This window comes from Dama dama, chromosome 8 (genome assembly GCF_033118175.1).
Source record: "Dama dama isolate Ldn47 chromosome 8, ASM3311817v1, whole genome shotgun sequence".
NCBI lineage: Eukaryota > Metazoa > Chordata > Mammalia > Artiodactyla > Cervidae > Dama > Dama dama.
Genome location: NC_083688.1, coordinates 30,302,064 through 30,318,710, shown reverse-complemented (window position 1 = coordinate 30,318,710; position 16,647 = coordinate 30,302,064). Strand labels below are relative to the sequence as shown.

At 45.0% G+C, this 16,647-nt stretch overlaps 1 protein-coding gene across 3 annotated transcripts in view; it reads left to right on the top strand.

Annotated features, from left to right (window-relative positions):
• The window catches only part of SMARCAL1 (SWI/SNF related, matrix associated, actin dependent regulator of chromatin, subfamily a like 1), a 52,158-nt gene that overhangs the window by 27,895 nt on the left and 7,616 nt on the right, over window positions 1-16,647 (top strand). For all 3 annotated transcript variants that reach the window (XM_061148789.1, XM_061148788.1, XM_061148790.1), the window contains 4 exons: window positions 3,873-4,013; window positions 7,344-7,562; window positions 12,251-12,321; window positions 16,193-16,295. In XM_061148789.1, coding sequence (XP_061004772.1) covers window positions 3,873-4,013; window positions 7,344-7,562; window positions 12,251-12,321; window positions 16,193-16,295 — 534 coding nt within the window. The remainder of the gene's footprint in view (window positions 1-3,872; window positions 4,014-7,343; window positions 7,563-12,250; window positions 12,322-16,192; window positions 16,296-16,647) is intronic.

Here is a 16,647-nt window from a genome sequence, read left to right as displayed (position 1 = left end):
GTGTGAGTCCTTTCATCTCTGTTGATTGGCTAGACCAGATGAGAATAGTGATCTAAGGTGTATGAGTTTTTTCTTTTCCTTTTTCATTAAAGCAGTTTCACCAGATGGCATATTCAAATAGTACAAAGGAGTGTAGAATGAAAAATAACTTGTGCTCACCTTGAATCCCCAGTCCCTTGGTTTAGTTCTAAAAATTGGTCTGTGCCCATGTCAGGACATGATGTGTGTTTCCTATCTCCCTCCCTAGAGTATTCTACCACTGTTTTTTACCTTTCTTTTTCTCCTTAATGATGTATCTTGGTAATCATTCTGTTTCATTACTGATGACAGGATCTCATTCTCACAAGTAGTTTTCTACTGCATAAATCTGTCATAATGTGTATCCTCCGTTCCCTTCTGGTAGATTTGTAGCCAGGCTCTGGGTGTTATATGCAGTACTGCATGCATGCTAAGTTGCTTCAGTAGTGTCCGACTCTTTGCGACCCCATGGACTGTAGTTCACAAGGCTCCTCTGTCCATGGGATTCTCCAGGCAAGAATACTGGAGTGGGATGCCATTCCCTTTTCCAGGAGATTTTTCCAGCCCAGGGATCAAACCCGAGTCTCTTAATGTCTCCTGCATTGGCAGTTGCATTCTTTACCACTAGTGCCACCTGGGAAGCCCTGTAATAAACACTCTTTCAGAGCAAGTGAAGTGTGTTAGTCTCTCATTTGTGTCCAACTCTTTGTGACCCTATGGACCATAGCTTGCCAGGTTCCTCTGTCCATGGGATTCTCCAGGCAAGAATACTGGCGTGGGTAGCCATTTCCTTCTCCAGGGGATCTGCCTGACTCAGGGATCGAACCCGGGTCTTCTGTACTGTGGGCAGATTCTTGACTGTCTGAGCCACCAGGAAAGCCCTGTGGCCATCTTTTCATTGTGATATAAAAGCAGGGAGTAGGAAACCCAGTCCCTCTGCGTTCTGAAGAGATGGCTCTTTGCCTCTTCAGGTCGGAGGGGGAGTGGTATCAGCTGGAGGGCCTGCTGTCTCCCCAGGGTGATCAGGCTGTCTGCAGGAGGAATCCCCTGCTCGTGAGAATCACCTGACTTCTCTTGACACTAAATAGAAATCTTTTTTTTTTTTTTTGCATTCCATTGTGGGTTTCTTGGTTTTGGTAAGAGTTAACTTAAGGCATTCAGTTTAGTGTGGATTTGTGTAGCTGTATGCATTTATACTTTCCTAAACCGGGAGTTCCAGAGGTGGAGGGTGACATCTAAACCTTGAGCAGCCGGGCACTATTAACAGCCTTATGCATGACAGTGATGACCATAAACGTGTTGGGGCTGAGCAGTTTAAATCATTCCATAATAGATGAGACACCCTATTGGTTTCTTTTCAAAGCTGGCCTTTTTCGTTTTCCATAATGCTGCCTCTGCTTTTTAACACCCACAAGCATCCATTTTCATCGGTCCCATCATCCCCTATAGGGTCTGGACAGTATATGGGAAGGCTGACTCCATATTAACTCTGGCCTGTAACTACCTGGCAGAGAACCCTGGAGTTAATTTCCATCAGCTAATCTGTGAGCTGCTACCCAGACTCCATCCCCAGGCTATAGCAGTGGTGATGACAACGATGTGGGGAATAGGTTTGGGATGATGAGCTGATTTGCTCTTACTGATAAGACTTTTCATTTCTCCCGTTTCATTGAAATGGTCTTGAGCCAAGGCAAGCGAAGCTACAGGCGTCATTCAAGAAGCTCATTGTTATTTTAATGAATCTACATCAAACCTTGCAGGAAATTAGAAGGCCTGGGTAATTGAACTGTGGAAAATTATAGCTGGAGAAATTCATAGCTCTCCTGTCATAATGGAACTCGGTATTGGTGGTTGCTCAGAGGGCAGAAGTGCATCTTGAGAAATGTATATATTGTATATTTATAAAGAATCATTTTTCTTCCCTCTGTTGCACCTTTATTTATTTATTTTTATGAGGCCATGTATCCATCTGAAAACCTAATTTCCTCCCCTAGGTGATTGACTGCATGTGATTGCCTTATGCTGCTGTCATTAACTCAAGGTTACAGTGGTTAGCAAGCTGTTTCTAGACAACTGAGCCCCACAGTAGGGTCCCCTCCCAGAGCTGAAATGGATTTTGCCTCCAGTGATCTTTGACTATTCTGCGCTCTAGTCCAGTGGGGAGTGTCTCCTTTTTTTTTTTTTTTTTTAATCTCACCCTCTTTCTCATCTGAGTAAGAAGTAGGATTTGGGGTCTGATCTCCTTGGGTCGTGTGGATGTCAGGGTAATGAGGAATCTGAAGCCTGCCATTGGAATCGACCAACTATTTGCACCCATCCTGCCCTCAGATGAGCGGGCTGCTGCAGGCCTGGACTGCGTTTAGGGGAGATGGATCCAGGTCCCACCTTTTAAAGTCCTTATTAACTGCAAAACAAACTTGAATCAGGGATCTCCAGGCTCAAAGCATTGTGCAGCTGGGTTAGTGACCACATTTTTTGTTTTTGTTTTATCTGTTTTTCCTCTAAAGAAAGTCAAATAGAGGCTTAACACACAGGCCATCATGGGTTCTTTATCCTGGGAGTGAGAAAGGGCTGGTCCTAGGAGCCATTGTCTGATCACAGGTTCTGCTTGGGTGTCAGAAATCCATCCTGGAAAAAGTTCAGAGCTGCTGCAGTCTCCCATGCTTCCTCTTCCAGTGCTGGATTCTTCATGTTTACTCTGCCATCCCTAGGACACTGTTAGCTTCCTTGTGAATGTTTTTCGGCATACAGTGAATACCTACTGAGTACTTCCTTTATACCAGCCACTGTGCTACAGCAAATCAAAGGGAACCCAGCTCAGTCCTTGATCTCAAGAAGCTTGCAGTCTAGTTGAGGGAGTCAGACAAGATAGAACTCAGTGCAAGGGGCTAAGTGCTTATATAGATGTGGACCGAGGGCACGGCCAAGGCAGCTTAGAAGATGACGCCCATGGTACATATACACCATGGAATATTACTCAGCCATTAAAAAGAATTCATTTGAATCAGTTCTAATGAGATGGATGAAACTGGAGCCCATTATACAGAGTGAAGTAAGCCAGAAAGATAAAGAACATTACAGCATACTAACACATATATATGGCATTTAGAAAGATGGTAATGATAACCCTATATGCAAAACAGAAAAAGAGACACAGATGTACAGAACAGACTTTTGGACTCTGTGGGAGAAGGCGAGGGTGGGATGTTTTGAGAGAACAGCATCGAAACATGTATATTATCTATGGTGAAACAGATCACCAGCCCAGGTTGGATGTATGAGACAAGTGCTCGGGCTTGGTGCACTGGAAAGACCCAGAGGAATCGGGTGGAGAGGGAGGTGGGAGGGGGGATCGGGATGGGGAATACATGTAACTCCATGGCAGATTCATGTCAATGTATGATAAAACCCACTACAATGTTGTAAGGTAATTAGCCTCCAACTAATAAAAATAAATGAAAAAAAAAAATGCAAGGACATACTAAAAAAAACAAAGAAGATGACGTCCAGCCTCTTACAGGGGTCCCACCATGAGGTTCTCAAAGTACACGTGTTCTTTCTCTCTGATCATGGTACCTTCGCCTAGAGTTCCAGGCTGCAGCCACACAGAGCCCTGGAGTGATGAGAGTCTTAGTGTGTTTGGAATCTAGATCTGCCTTGGATCTAAGATGAGTGAATTAGGAAGCACCTATGGTCAGAATGCCAGGAAGCGAAGATCTTCCTTCCTGCAGGATTCCTCCCACGGAATATACTGTTCCGGGGTCATTGGCTCCAACTCCTAGTGGGAGGGTGTTGGGGCCATGCCCTGCGTGTCCTCTGCAGGTCCTCAGCATCTTTGGCTCTTTGTGTTCTAGGTTGCCAAGAGGGTGATCTTACTGTCGGGCACGCCAGCCATGTCCCGGCCAGCAGAGCTGTACACGCAGATCCTCGCCGTCAAGCCGACATTCTTCCCTCAGTTCCATGCCTTTGGACTTCGCTACTGTGGGGCCAAGCGGGTATTTATTCTCCGTTCCCTCTCTTCCCCACCCACCCTTCACCCTGATTGTCACACTTTCCTATTTTATTATTTTTTAATACCAAAAACAGTTTGTATTGGGGTATAGCCAAGTAACAATGTCGTGATAGTCTCAGAAGAACAGTGAAGGGATTCAGCCATACCTATACATGTATCCATTCTCCCCCAAAACCCCCCTCCCATCCAAGTTGGCACATAGCATTGAGCAGAGTTCCATGTGCTATACAATAGGTTTTTGTTGGTTATCCATTTTAGATACAGCCGTCACACTTTCTTTCTTGTTCCTTCTTTTCGGCCATGGTGTGGTCAGAAGGGGCCAGCCATGGAGCTGGATTCAGATTTTAGCTCCGCTTCGCCCCTCACTCTGACCTTGGAGTGTCCTCTATGGTGAGACAAGAGCAGCCCCTCCTAGTTCTAATGCTCAATAGTATTTTCTGGTAAAGCAACCAGTGGGCGGTGCACAGGTGCCTGGAGCCCCGAGAGTCTGCAGCACTTGCCCAACTGGAGGGCACTCAGGTGAGCTTGGCTGAAGCCAAGGCCCTCCTACTTGGCGCACAGAAGACAGAGGACGCCTTTGAACAGGCGGAGTGGGGAGCGTGGTCTCAGGCTGCCCTGGCGGGCTCACAGCAGTGCCCCTTGGCTCGTAGATGTTGACTCATGATGGTGAAGCGTGTCTGGTCCGCAGGCCAGAAGCCTCTGACCTACAGATGATTCATCTGTGGATACAGAGCCAGAGGAGCGACTGCCCCTGGAGCTGCAGTTCAGAGAGCCAGAGTCCACACAGCTTCTCTTCTCCAAAAAGGGCAGAGCAAACCTTATAAACACAAATGCTATCGTGATTTCTAAAACCTCAATTTTTTTTTTAATTGAAGAAAAAAATTAATGATGAGGGAAATAAAAGAGTGAAAAAAAAAGTTGGATGCCACATGTCCCCTTTACTGTCCGAGCTACCGAGGAAGCCCTCAGACTTCCCCCTTAGTTAATTACTCATTCTCCTGCCGGCTTCTTTCTTGGGGGTGGTGCCCCTGTCGCAGAGGCTCTGGCTGGACTCAAAAGCCTCGTTACTTCAGACCTCAAGGATTCCTGTTTGGTGACCAAATCACAGATATGCCAAGCTGCTGTTTGCATGGCTGGCCCTGACACTCTGGAGAAGTGACTGCCCCCCATGCCACCTGGGAGAGAAGAGCCTTGCTCTGCAAGTTCATGACATAAAAAAGATCATCTGCCTTATTTTAAAATACTTCCTGAAAAGAGAAAAGCTTTCCAAGTACTTTAAAAATATCCACTTATATTCAAACAAAGTACTTACTGTGTAACTTGTGGAGCCTGGCAAAGTTAATTGCACACCATTTTTAGCTGGTCACTGAGGCAAGAAATTTCTGTCCTTGAACGTATTTAAAGCCGTACTCTTCTTTAACTAAGTTTCCCTGTGGATCAGTCCAAATTAGATTGGACACGGTTGTCTTGATCACTCAGAACTCCAATGTGTGATTTGTACCTCTGTCCTCTTTGCAAGCGATCCACTTTCTGCAAAGGATCTTCTCCTTGACCGTCTGGTCCCTGGTGGTATCTTGTTGAGCCAGGGGTGGTAGGAGCTAGAAGCAGAGCTCATTGCCTTTACCACCACACCATCCCTCCCTGTGTTCCTGGCCCCCATCTCCACAGTCCTTCACATCCTCAAGTTCACCCTTTCCCTCCTCCTTGCTGCCCCAGCACCCGAGAAAACAAAGTTAGTGCTTTCCCCATCTTTGTATCCTTCCTTCCACTTAGCCCAATATATCCTTCCTTCCACTTAGCCCAGTGCTTGCTCCCTGATAAGTTTTCAGTAAAAGCTTGCTGAAGTGTAGTTATTCCATATATTAAAACCTTTGGTATTATCAGGTTTTAACCTGTAAGAATAAGAGCTGATAATATTAGAATGTTGGAGCATGATACATAAATTAATTATGATATCCATTTGTTCCTGGCATGATTTTAATATAATGCAGTCAGTGGGCCAGATCTACTTTTTTTTTTTCAATTGTGGCCAGATTCTTGCAATAAGAGAAGCCACTGAAGAGAACGCCCCATACTGAGCTCATTTTCAACCCCATAGTGTGAAGGCATTTGCTGAGAACTTCCAGTTGATTTCAGAGCATTTTTTTTTTTTTAAAAAAGAAAGAAGCAGTTTTTGATCATTTTATTTCTCTACCTTTGGCTGTCTCTTCCTGTTCCCAGTTTAGCAAAGGACACCTGCCACATCTCCACCATTATACTAGGTCCACTGGCCCTCGAAAATGAGCAAGCCTAGCCCCTGCCCATGGTGATTCACAGTACAGAGTGGGGTGAGGCATGAGGGAAAATGAGCAGCTGAAACCCTAAGGCAGCAGGCTCCCCGGCTCCCTCATTTTCTACAAGACTGTAGAAGTCAGTCCTATTTCTGGTAAGATTGTTAGCGAAGGGCAGGGTTTTTAATTGGTAATGTCCCCTCTAGCTGTATGGCAGGAAGTAGGCATTCTCACTCACTGCCCCCTGTGAGCTGCTGGATGAAGGAACCATTGTTCTGAAGGACGGCCTGGGTGCTCTAAAACCCACCCCTGGTTTCAGCCAGATGCGGCTGCATGTGTTGTGGGTTCTCCCCTTCTGTCCCCACCACGCCATCACCATGGCCTCTGTGATGGCATCCACCAGGTCATGCTTGGTGAAACCCACCCTGGGGAGGCACAGCTTTGTAAATCGCTGTTAACCCCATCAAATAAAGATATCACAGCATCGTCTAGTACCTTGGGCAGTGGGCTCTGTGGGGGAAGCCCTGAGGAAGAGTCTTTCTGCATTTGATGTATGGGAAGAGCCTGACAAGCTGAATATCTCGTTCGTTCTTTTTTTTGTTTTTTAATATTTATTAGGTTGAGTCAGGTCTTAGTTGCAGCATCTAGTTTCCTAACCAGGGATCAAACCCAGGCCTCCAGCATTGGAAGCAAGGAGTCTTAGCCACTGGACCACCAGGGGCGTCCCTCTCGCTTGTTCTTGAATGTAACGGGCACCAAACCACTTGACATCTTGCCTTTGCTGCTAGAAAGCTTCGCACCAAATTGTGGGATGCCATGATACACATTTTTGGTTCACCTCATTCCCAACTTTGTTTCTCCCTGTTCCCTTGCTGTGTCTCATTTGTATTCCTGGAGGTTTTATTCATCCCTCAAAGCCAGCTGAAGTTCTGTGAACAAGGCCAGGGAAGAGAACGTTGTGAGGAAGTTGTCCCTGGGGCTCACAGCCCGGTCCCCGGGTCCTGAGGAGTCTCAGGAGCTGTGTCTCGGTTCTGCCTCCACAGCAGCCCTGGGGATGGGACTACTCCGGCTCCTCCAACCTGGGGGAGCTGAAGCTCCTGCTGGAGGAGGCGGTCATGCTGCGACGCCTCAAGGGCGACGTCCTCTCCCAGCTCCCAGCCAAGCAGCGCAAGATGGTGGTGGTCGCCCCGGGCCAGATCAGTGCCAGGACCAGAGCCGCCCTGGACGCCGCCGCCAAGGAGATGACCACCAAGGACAAAACTGTGAGTCGGGGCAGCAGGTGGGGATGTGGAAGTCCACGTGGGCACTGCCGTTCCTTCCCGTGAGAGGCACCGTGGGGGCAACCAGAGTCCCCTGACGTTGTCTTTCTGTAACCTCTCCCCATCTCCCAGGGCCAGGATGGTGAGCCCGCTTCATTTCTCAGCCTATCTAGGCTGCTCCCCAAATCTCTCATGAGTTTTCAGCTTTCTCCTTGGGTAGATCACTGTTGATGGACAGTCATAAAAATAAACCCCGGGGGAACGACAGGATGGTGACACATATTCTGAATGCCTCAAAGAAAGTAGGAACTTGCATTTAGTATATTTTGAGGGTACCTCTGTAGCTCAGTTGGTAAAGAATCTGCCTGCAGTGCAGGAGACCCTGGTTCGATTCCTGGGTTGGGAAGATCCCCTGGAGAAGGAAATGGCAGCCCACTCTAGTATTCTTGCCTGGAAAATCCCATGGACAGAGGAGCCTGGCGGGCTACAGTCCTTGGGGTTGCAAGGGTCGGACATGACTTAGCAACTGAACCACCACTGTCTAGTCACAGGTGTTAGAAATTAGTCCTAAGGGTATTTGGTGTACCTGTTAACCCTCTAACCACCCATGTCACTTGCTTTAATCAAAGTAACAAATTAACATTTATATAACAAAGAGCTTTCAAACCCTCTTACCCTTTAGTCCTCATTACAGTCATCTATGGTTGGCAGGAAGTTGGCACCTCCATTCTGTAGAGAGGGAAACTGAAATTTACATAGACTGGGATTCGACCAAGGTCTCACACCCACTCCACGGCAGAGCTGAGGCTGTCCCCAAGCCTGTTAGCTCTGTATTTTAGGGCTTTTTCCACTACGGTGGCTTCATCTTTTCCAAACACTTTGGTTTCATATCTGTCTTTAGTGTCACACTGTGCAAAGTGCTATAAAGTAATCCATACCAGCTCCATTTTTGTCCTCATGGGATAAAAACCTTGCAATTTTCATTCCCAAGAAAATAACAGTCATTGACATTTTTTGACATTATCATAAAGCATTATCTGGGCTTGGTATTACCCTGTATACAGAAACTTAGATCTACATGAGATACCAGCCTCCTGGGAGAGTACAAAATAAATAAAATGGCAAGAGACAGAATGCGTGATTCTTTCTTTTAATGTTATTTTCCCATATGATGAGCAAAACTGGCTAGTAGCTTTTAAGAAACAGTGTAGGATTTTGCACTGATATTAATACCTTGTCTGGCTGTGTTTAATTTATGCTGTGTTATACACAATAATCTGGGTGGCCTGGAGGAAATGAGCAGGCATAATCTCTTTGCTGTGGAATTTTCAAATAAAATTCCATAACATCACTGTGAACATACAGACCAATGGTTCTCAAATTATATTTCTGTGGAACTACCAGAACGAAGGTGTTCTGTTGCTAGAATCAGCGTCAGTGGCCTTTTCTAATTTTTAGAGATAAAAACTCAATGAATGGAAATTTTTTCTCAATTTTAAGCTTTTTCTTAAAACTTTCTTAAGACATTAACAAGTCTGCTAATTTTTGCCCATCAGTGAAATCTACCAAACAAGAAAAACAATGAACATGTATAGCATACATACTATTAGTGGAAAAAATTGAGATGCATGTTATTTTTAGATGCAAAGGTCTGAATGTTTATAAAATGCTTTATAAAGTATTTTAGTTCCTTGTATGTGTGGTGGAAGAGAGTCTATCAGTATTTCATGGGAGTCTCCAGAGAACAGCCTTGCCTGTACAGGTTCACCTTTTGAACCAGATGGAGAACAGCGAGTGTAGGCAACTGACAAAGCAGTCAGTGGGGATTTGAATTGAGGAGGAAAGTCATATTAAGTGGTCAAGAGGTAACTGTCAACTGTGCAAAATAGCCAAAAAAAAGTATGGGAATCTTGAACTTAGTGCAGCAAGGTTTGAAAGGATTTTTTAAACTTTATGCCAATGTGTGTGGTTAGGTGAGTGGCCCTTTATGATTTCAGGTGTAACCTGCACATTTGATTTCTGAATAATAGGGAATGATGTGAAATTGAGTAGACTGAGCCATGGAAATCAGGAATCTTGGATGTTTATGACTCCCCTTGGCTATGCTGCTGCTCCTGCTGCTGCTGCTAAGTCGCATCAGTCATGTCCGACTCTGTGCGACCCCACAGACGGCATCCCACCAGGCTCCTCTGTCCCTGGGATTCTCCAGGCAAGAACACTGGAGTGGGTTGCCATTTCCTTCTCCCCTTGGCTCTGCAGATCCCTTAAATTCTTTGGGATTTGTTGATATTTCCTTCCCTGAAAAGGGAAGCCACAACCTGCCTACTAGGTTTGGTGCTGGAAAAGTACAAAGGGCTGGTAGCAGTTGCCCTGAATCCCACCTGTTGTGTGATTGTTGTCACTGCTTCTTCTCCCCAGAGTCTTAAAACTATGTTGCAGATTGTGAAAACAAACCCTAAATTGCATTGTAATTCTTCAAGAATCCAGTGGAGAAGAGCCCTTGAGTTCTCAATACAGTGCTTGAGAATTGCTCTGTGCTTGATGTCATGGGAAATTTAAGTTTATCTTTAAGAGAGAGAAATTGAATAGATAAAGATTGCCTTCAGCATGTGCTAAGATACTATATTCTTTTTGATAGGAAAATTCTTGAAAAATATTGTTTTCTTTTGTCTTCTTTAATGTAAATTCATTTTTTATAATGGAAAATCCAAGTAGCAAATGAATTTATGAGCATGAGCCTTTAGAACATCAGAAGCTTTCTTACCATAAAGCCACAGATTTAGTGCATTGCAAACCATGGATCCAACTGGGAGCAGTCCATCCCCCACTTAACCCAGGAAATAGAACCAGTGTCTGTGGGGGCTTGGACCAGATAGCCATCAACATGCCTTCCAAGCCCTGACTGGCTGTGAAATGCCTGAATTGAAAGAGTTAAACTGGAGAATCATGGTTTTGTGGGTTTAGTCTGTGAATCTGCAGAAAGGACCCCACCACCCCCACTTTTAATAGTGACTCTGCAGCCCCAAGTTTCCCTGCGATTTTACACATTATGGTGGTTCAAGCACACTGCTGACCTGTCAAAAGGCGGTTCTTTCTTTGTTCCCTCACACCTTCCCATCCAGAGGCCGACATTTTTTGAAAAGCTTTAAATCACAGAAGCCCAGGTGAAGCAGCCAATTTATAAAACATAACATACAGCGAAAGATTTTTCTCATTTTCAGCCAAAATAATAGATAGCTCTTCACCGGCTAAGAAAAGCCGACTCTAATCATCCTTTGTCTAAAGCCGTTTTTTGATCAGCAGGACCAGGAGCAGAAAAATGGAACTGGTCCACGCAGACTTCCTGGGGATGGTATCAGCTCACCTTTCTGCTGTTTGACAATCCATTCAAATTCCCACACAGAGAAAGAAATTCAGAACCCCAGTGGATCTAATTTAATAAAAGTCTAAGAGGCAGGAACAAAGAATGCAGGTTATTTCAAATTTCCCAGTCCAGGGCTGGCAAAAGAAGTAGGATAGTTATTGAGCTAATATTATGTCTACTCAGTTGGGGAGCTTCTTTTTTTAAAAAAAAAAAAAAAAAAGACAAACTATTAATTTCTCCTACATTAAAAGTACAGCAGCTTTCTATTGTATAAAGCCTGATAAATAAAAGTGCTTATAATATGTAGCATTTATCAAATGCTTTTTATCACTATACTATAAAAAAGATTGGACCCATCTTTTGATAATTTTGGCATATGTCATTTAGGTAGCTTTTCCCCTCGTCTTGTGGCGTCCATCATTTAAGGTATGTCCCGCTGTGGCTGCTTCCCTGAGTTATAATGAGTCCAGGGCCGTGGGAGTTATTACTGCTGGGTCATCTCTTTGTCCCATGAGGGAGCTGCCGTGTCAGTCATTGGCCTCACAGGGCCCAGGCCCAAGCCAGGGGAGCATCTGTAAACCCACACTGGAAGGGGATGGCGGCTCTACCAAGGCCAGTAAGAGTACCTGTCATCTCTGGGAGCCCAGGAGCGATGGTAACTGTTCTCTCATATTATTATGAAACGATTTAAGCACCTCCTGTGTTAGCATTCCTTAATGGGATTTATTTAGATGCAAACGCTAAAGAAAATATGGTTTCTTCTCCAGGGAAGTCAATTGCCTTATGGGGAGACAGGCCAGAAACACATGAATAACAGTATTGAGATGATATTTGAATACAGTGGGGGTCAGTTGGAATTGATTCAGCACTTCTTAGAGGTGAGCTCAGTCAGTTGGGTATGCACACAGCTTGGCAGGAGGAAAGGACTAGGGGAACTTTGTGGAACAGTGTCACGTTTAAGTTGTCACCAGTCTGCGATAGCTGTAGTAAACAGGTGTGCTTAGCAAGGTTCCTTTCAGCTGAGCACCTGAGCTTGGTATGGATGTTGAGGTACCACCTGAGATGTCCTTCCATAGAGCTTGTATGTTCCTTGCCTCATTGGATTCTCACGACAGCTCTCAAAGGCTGATGGAGGAGCTGTAACGCCATATCTCTCAAGGTCCAGACAGTTCCCACAGCGTGGCTAAAGCAAGCAGATAAGTCAGGGACTCTTGGCTCTGCCATATGATATTGGGACCCATAAAGCTCGTGGTGGCAATAATTACGTCAGCATGTTGCAGAGTTCTCAGAGTGGGAGACTTTAAACCTTCCCTTTCTCTTTCCACAGAAGCAGCAGCAAAAAGAAGCCCTCATTCTCTTCTTCAACAGAACTGCTGAAGCTAAAATCCCATCTGTCATGTAAGTGGTCACCAAGTGTCACTTCTCTCTCTCTCTTTTTTAAAAAGAAACACCTGTTACCTTAGTCCATCTGGATGGCTTTATCGTTCTGTAAGAAATGATTGTATTAGTCACTCAGTCATATCCGACTCTTTGCGACCCCATGGACTGTAGCCCACCAGGTTCCTCCGTCCATGGAATTCTCCAGGCAAGAATACTAGAATGGGTAGCCATTCCCTTCTCCAGGGAAGGGAATCTTCCCAACTCAGGAATTGAACCCGGGTCTCCTGCATTTCAGGCAGACTCTTTATCATCTGAGACTTGAATCCTAGTTGCCTTGAATATACAGTTTAAGGCACCACAGCCTCATGGCTCAGGAGGCTTATAAGTAGGCTTGTAGCTGGAATACCTCCTGGATGTGACTGAGGTCCCTGAGCGATCCTGTCTTAACCCAAGTGAAGTGGAGCTGTGGCCACTTCTAAGGAGGGCAGAGTGACCCAAACACTGAAGCAAAGTGTTCCTCTTCCAAGAACTGTGCTCACTTGCCTGTAGGAGGAAATTAGGAGTTTCATAGAAGACCTAGAAGCTAAATTTCAGAGAGTCTCTAGTCTTCTCCAAAGACATGTTTCAGCCATTATTTTCCTAAATAAGAAAGAACGTGAATGTCAGGGTTTGTTCAAAATATATGGGCAAGTGGCTGTTGTCACACTTGAGTCTCCTTCCGCCCTTTAAACTAAAGCTGAAGTGATCATTTCTGTCCTTAAAATTATTCAGTGATGACTTGAAAAAAATCGTCTGCTTTTGCTAAAGAAAGAAACCCCCACTGCTCTTCACATATCACTGTGATAGAAGCTTGAAGCAAGTCTAATGACATGCAGCTTGCCTAATTTTTATTGTTTAACATTTGTATGAGACTCCGGCAGGATAATGGTCCAAGTGATTAGGTTACAATGAAAGGAATTCAGCGTGGGTTAAGTTTCGTGGATAAACTGAGCCTCGCGGCCTACCCGGCCCCTCACTCAGCCCCCGCGTCGCCCAGCCTCCCCGGCCTCTCCCTCTGCATCCTCAGATGTGGTTGGAGAGTGAGTTCACCTCATTGTTCCAGTTGCAGGCTCTCCACTTGGATCACTGAGTGCTGGGTAGCCCTCCTTCACCCTATGGGTCCTACCCTTTTCATTTATGATGCTACTATGAGACTAATGAACTCCAGGTGTGGTTTTTACAGCCTGAAAACTCTTTCAGACACCAGTTGGAATTGCCCCCACCAACCCATTTCTCAGGTGCTGCTGGATAACAGATGGCAAGGGTGTCAGCCCTTCCTTTGCCCAGCTTGTGACCTACAAAACCCGGGGTCCCTTGAGTGCTGGCTCAGAGCCACCCATTCCCCCTAGAAATTTAAATCTAGCCATTTTTCCATCTCGTGAAGAAACTTTGGTTATACCTTGGCTTAGTATGGTTATGCTGCTATAAACTGTCACAGGCCATGTCCCTTAACACACATGTATTTCTCACAGTCTTGGAGGCTAGGAAGTCCAAATTCAAGGTGCTGGCAGATTCAGAGTCTGGTGAGAGCTCTCTTCCTGGCCTGTAGACATCAGTCTTCTTGCGGTGTCCTCCCTTGCAGAAGGGGCACGGTTTTCTCGGGGCTCTCTCTAGTAAGAACACTGGCTCTATCTCCTCCCATAGGTGCCACCTCCCAGTACCATCACATTGTGTGTGTGCATGCTAAGTCTCTTCAGTCCAACTCTTTGACCCCATGGACTGTAGCCCACCAGGCGTCTCTGTCCACGGGATTCTCTAGGCAAGAATACTGGAGTGGGTTGCCATGCCCTCCACCAGGGGATCTTCCTGACCCAAGTATCAAACCCTCATCTCTTGTGTCTCTTGCATTGGCAGGCAGGTTCTTTACCATTAGCGCCACCGGGGAAGCCCTAACCATCACACTGGGGGTTAGGATTTCAACATATGAGCTGGTGGGCAGGGATACAAACATTCAGTCCCTAACATATCTTATACATACTTTTTCAAAATCCTATGATAGATTATATAGTGATTTATAGTTTCCAACAGTTCTGACATCTATTAACTCATTTCACATTTACAGCTTCTCTTGAGATCAATAGAATAAAATGTAGAAACTGAGTAAATCTCATGTAAATCTTTAAACTTCAGAATCACACAGCTAGTAAGTATAAATTAGATTATAAATCTTAAAACTCCAATTTCCTCTGATAGTTGCTTTTCTTTCTGTCTGTCTTTCCTTTTTGCTGTTGGTTTTCATTTTAATGGACAGCTTTCAATATAAAGCCAAGGTTATCGTGGTCAGCAGATATTTCCAGCCTGGTAGCCTTGGGACGTGAGGAAGGCAGAGCAGTGGTGCCACGTCTGAGATGCAGAGGGGAGAAAGGCATTAGGAAAATTGGGGGCTGTGGTGTTTATGGCCTGAGCGAGTTGATTTTATGGCCTTGTGACTTTTTGATGATGTAGTAATAAATGTTTTTGCTTATATCATGGCAAATTTTATGTCTCTCAAACTAATTAGATTATATTAGTGTATTCACAGATTGAACTCAACTCCATACCATGGTTGACCATAGTGTTTTTTGAAAATAATTCTTAGATGTTTAGAAGACCGTCCACTTACCTTTTCAGCACCTGCCCATACTATGACAGGAAGCCTTGGAGATTTTAACCTCTAAGGAGAGCAATGTCTGTTCTCTGCCCGGACACCCATGTGTATGTCCTGTCCACCGAGGCTCACCTTCCTGCTACCTGTGCAGGAGCCTTGACCTCTGTTGAGATTGGGAACCCTCTGCAGGGCACTGGTGCCCGGGCAAGCCTTAGAGTCTGTTGACTGAGTGACCCTCCTCCCTACAGTTCTCAGGGGTCACTGCCTTCCTTTAAGGCCACAGCTAAAGATAAGGAGCAGAAAGTCAAGAAAACAACACAATGGATAGGGACTTGCCTGGTGGTCCAGTGGTTAAGACTCCAAGTTTCCAATGCGGGGGTGTGGGATCAATTCCTGATCAGGGAACTAAGATCCAACATATCCCATGGCACAGCCAAAAAGTAAATAAGAATAATAAAAATATTTTTTTTAAAAATAAGTACTTAAAAAAACCCCACAGTGGATGAAGAAGAGAAATAAAGGGAGGAAAAAAGACCACATAAATAAGACCTTTTCACCCCCTATTCCTTGGCCTCGAAAAGAATTCACTTAACACTGCCTTAACTGCAGGCTCTGGTGTGCAGTCTGATGTGGAAGGGAGCTGGAGGGCTATCCCTGACCGTCTCCTGATTATGAGTACATGTGTGCGGGTGCATGCTCGGTGGTGTCTGACTCTTTGCGACATGACGACTTTGTCCCCCAGGCTCCTCTGTCCATGGAATTTGCCAGGCAAGAATACTGGAGTAGGTTGCCATTTCCTACTTACTTCTTAATACTACATTGCCAGAAATTTGATTACTGTCAAGAATCCCTTAATCCCGGCCCAGGCATTTTCATATCTATAGACAGCACTTCAGTTTTTATTGAAAACACGCTTGAATGATGGTAGCGGCCAAAGTGAAAACTGTTAATTATCTAGTGTGGTCTCAGGTTATAAGACTGTTTCAGGAACCTCTCAGAAACATGTAAAACATAAAGATACTTCGACTTATTTGTGTTTGGGAGATGGCTAAAAAGTATGGAAGAATTCTGTACATCGCAGAAGATGACTTCCCTACACCTTCTGAGGGCAGGAGGGAAAGGTCAGCTCTCAGAGGAGGGAGTGGATGGGCCAGGGAGCCAGGTACCCCAAAGGTGTCTGCCATAGATGCAGTCACTTGTCAGTAACTAACTTCAGTCAGATTGCATATGTTTTCAATTTATTGTTGTCTTTGTTAAATGCAGCGAATATATCCTGGACCTGCTGGAAAGTGGACGAGAGAAGTTTCTTGTATTTGCACACCATAAGGTGGTTCTAGATGCAATTACTAAGGAGCTTGAGAGGAAGGTAAGCACCCTTTGAAATTCAGCCCAGGATGCTTTTCTTGTTTGTGCATTGGCTGCTGAGTAGTTTTGAGCAGGCTGAGGTCAGATCTGAGCAAAGCAGTGAGAAGAAGTTTTCTGGAACCATTGCTGAAGACTTTCTGAAGGATTTTTCTTGCTTTTAGAACCATGAACATGTTTGTTTTAACCCACCTTTTAAAATTTTTTTTCAATTTTAATTGCTTTGAAAGTGAAAGTGTTAGCTGCTCAGTCGTGTCCAACTCTTTGCAACACCGTGGACTGTAGCCAACCAGGCTCCCCTGTCCATGGGATTCTCCAGGTGAGAATACTGGAGTGGATGGCCTTTCCCTTCTCCA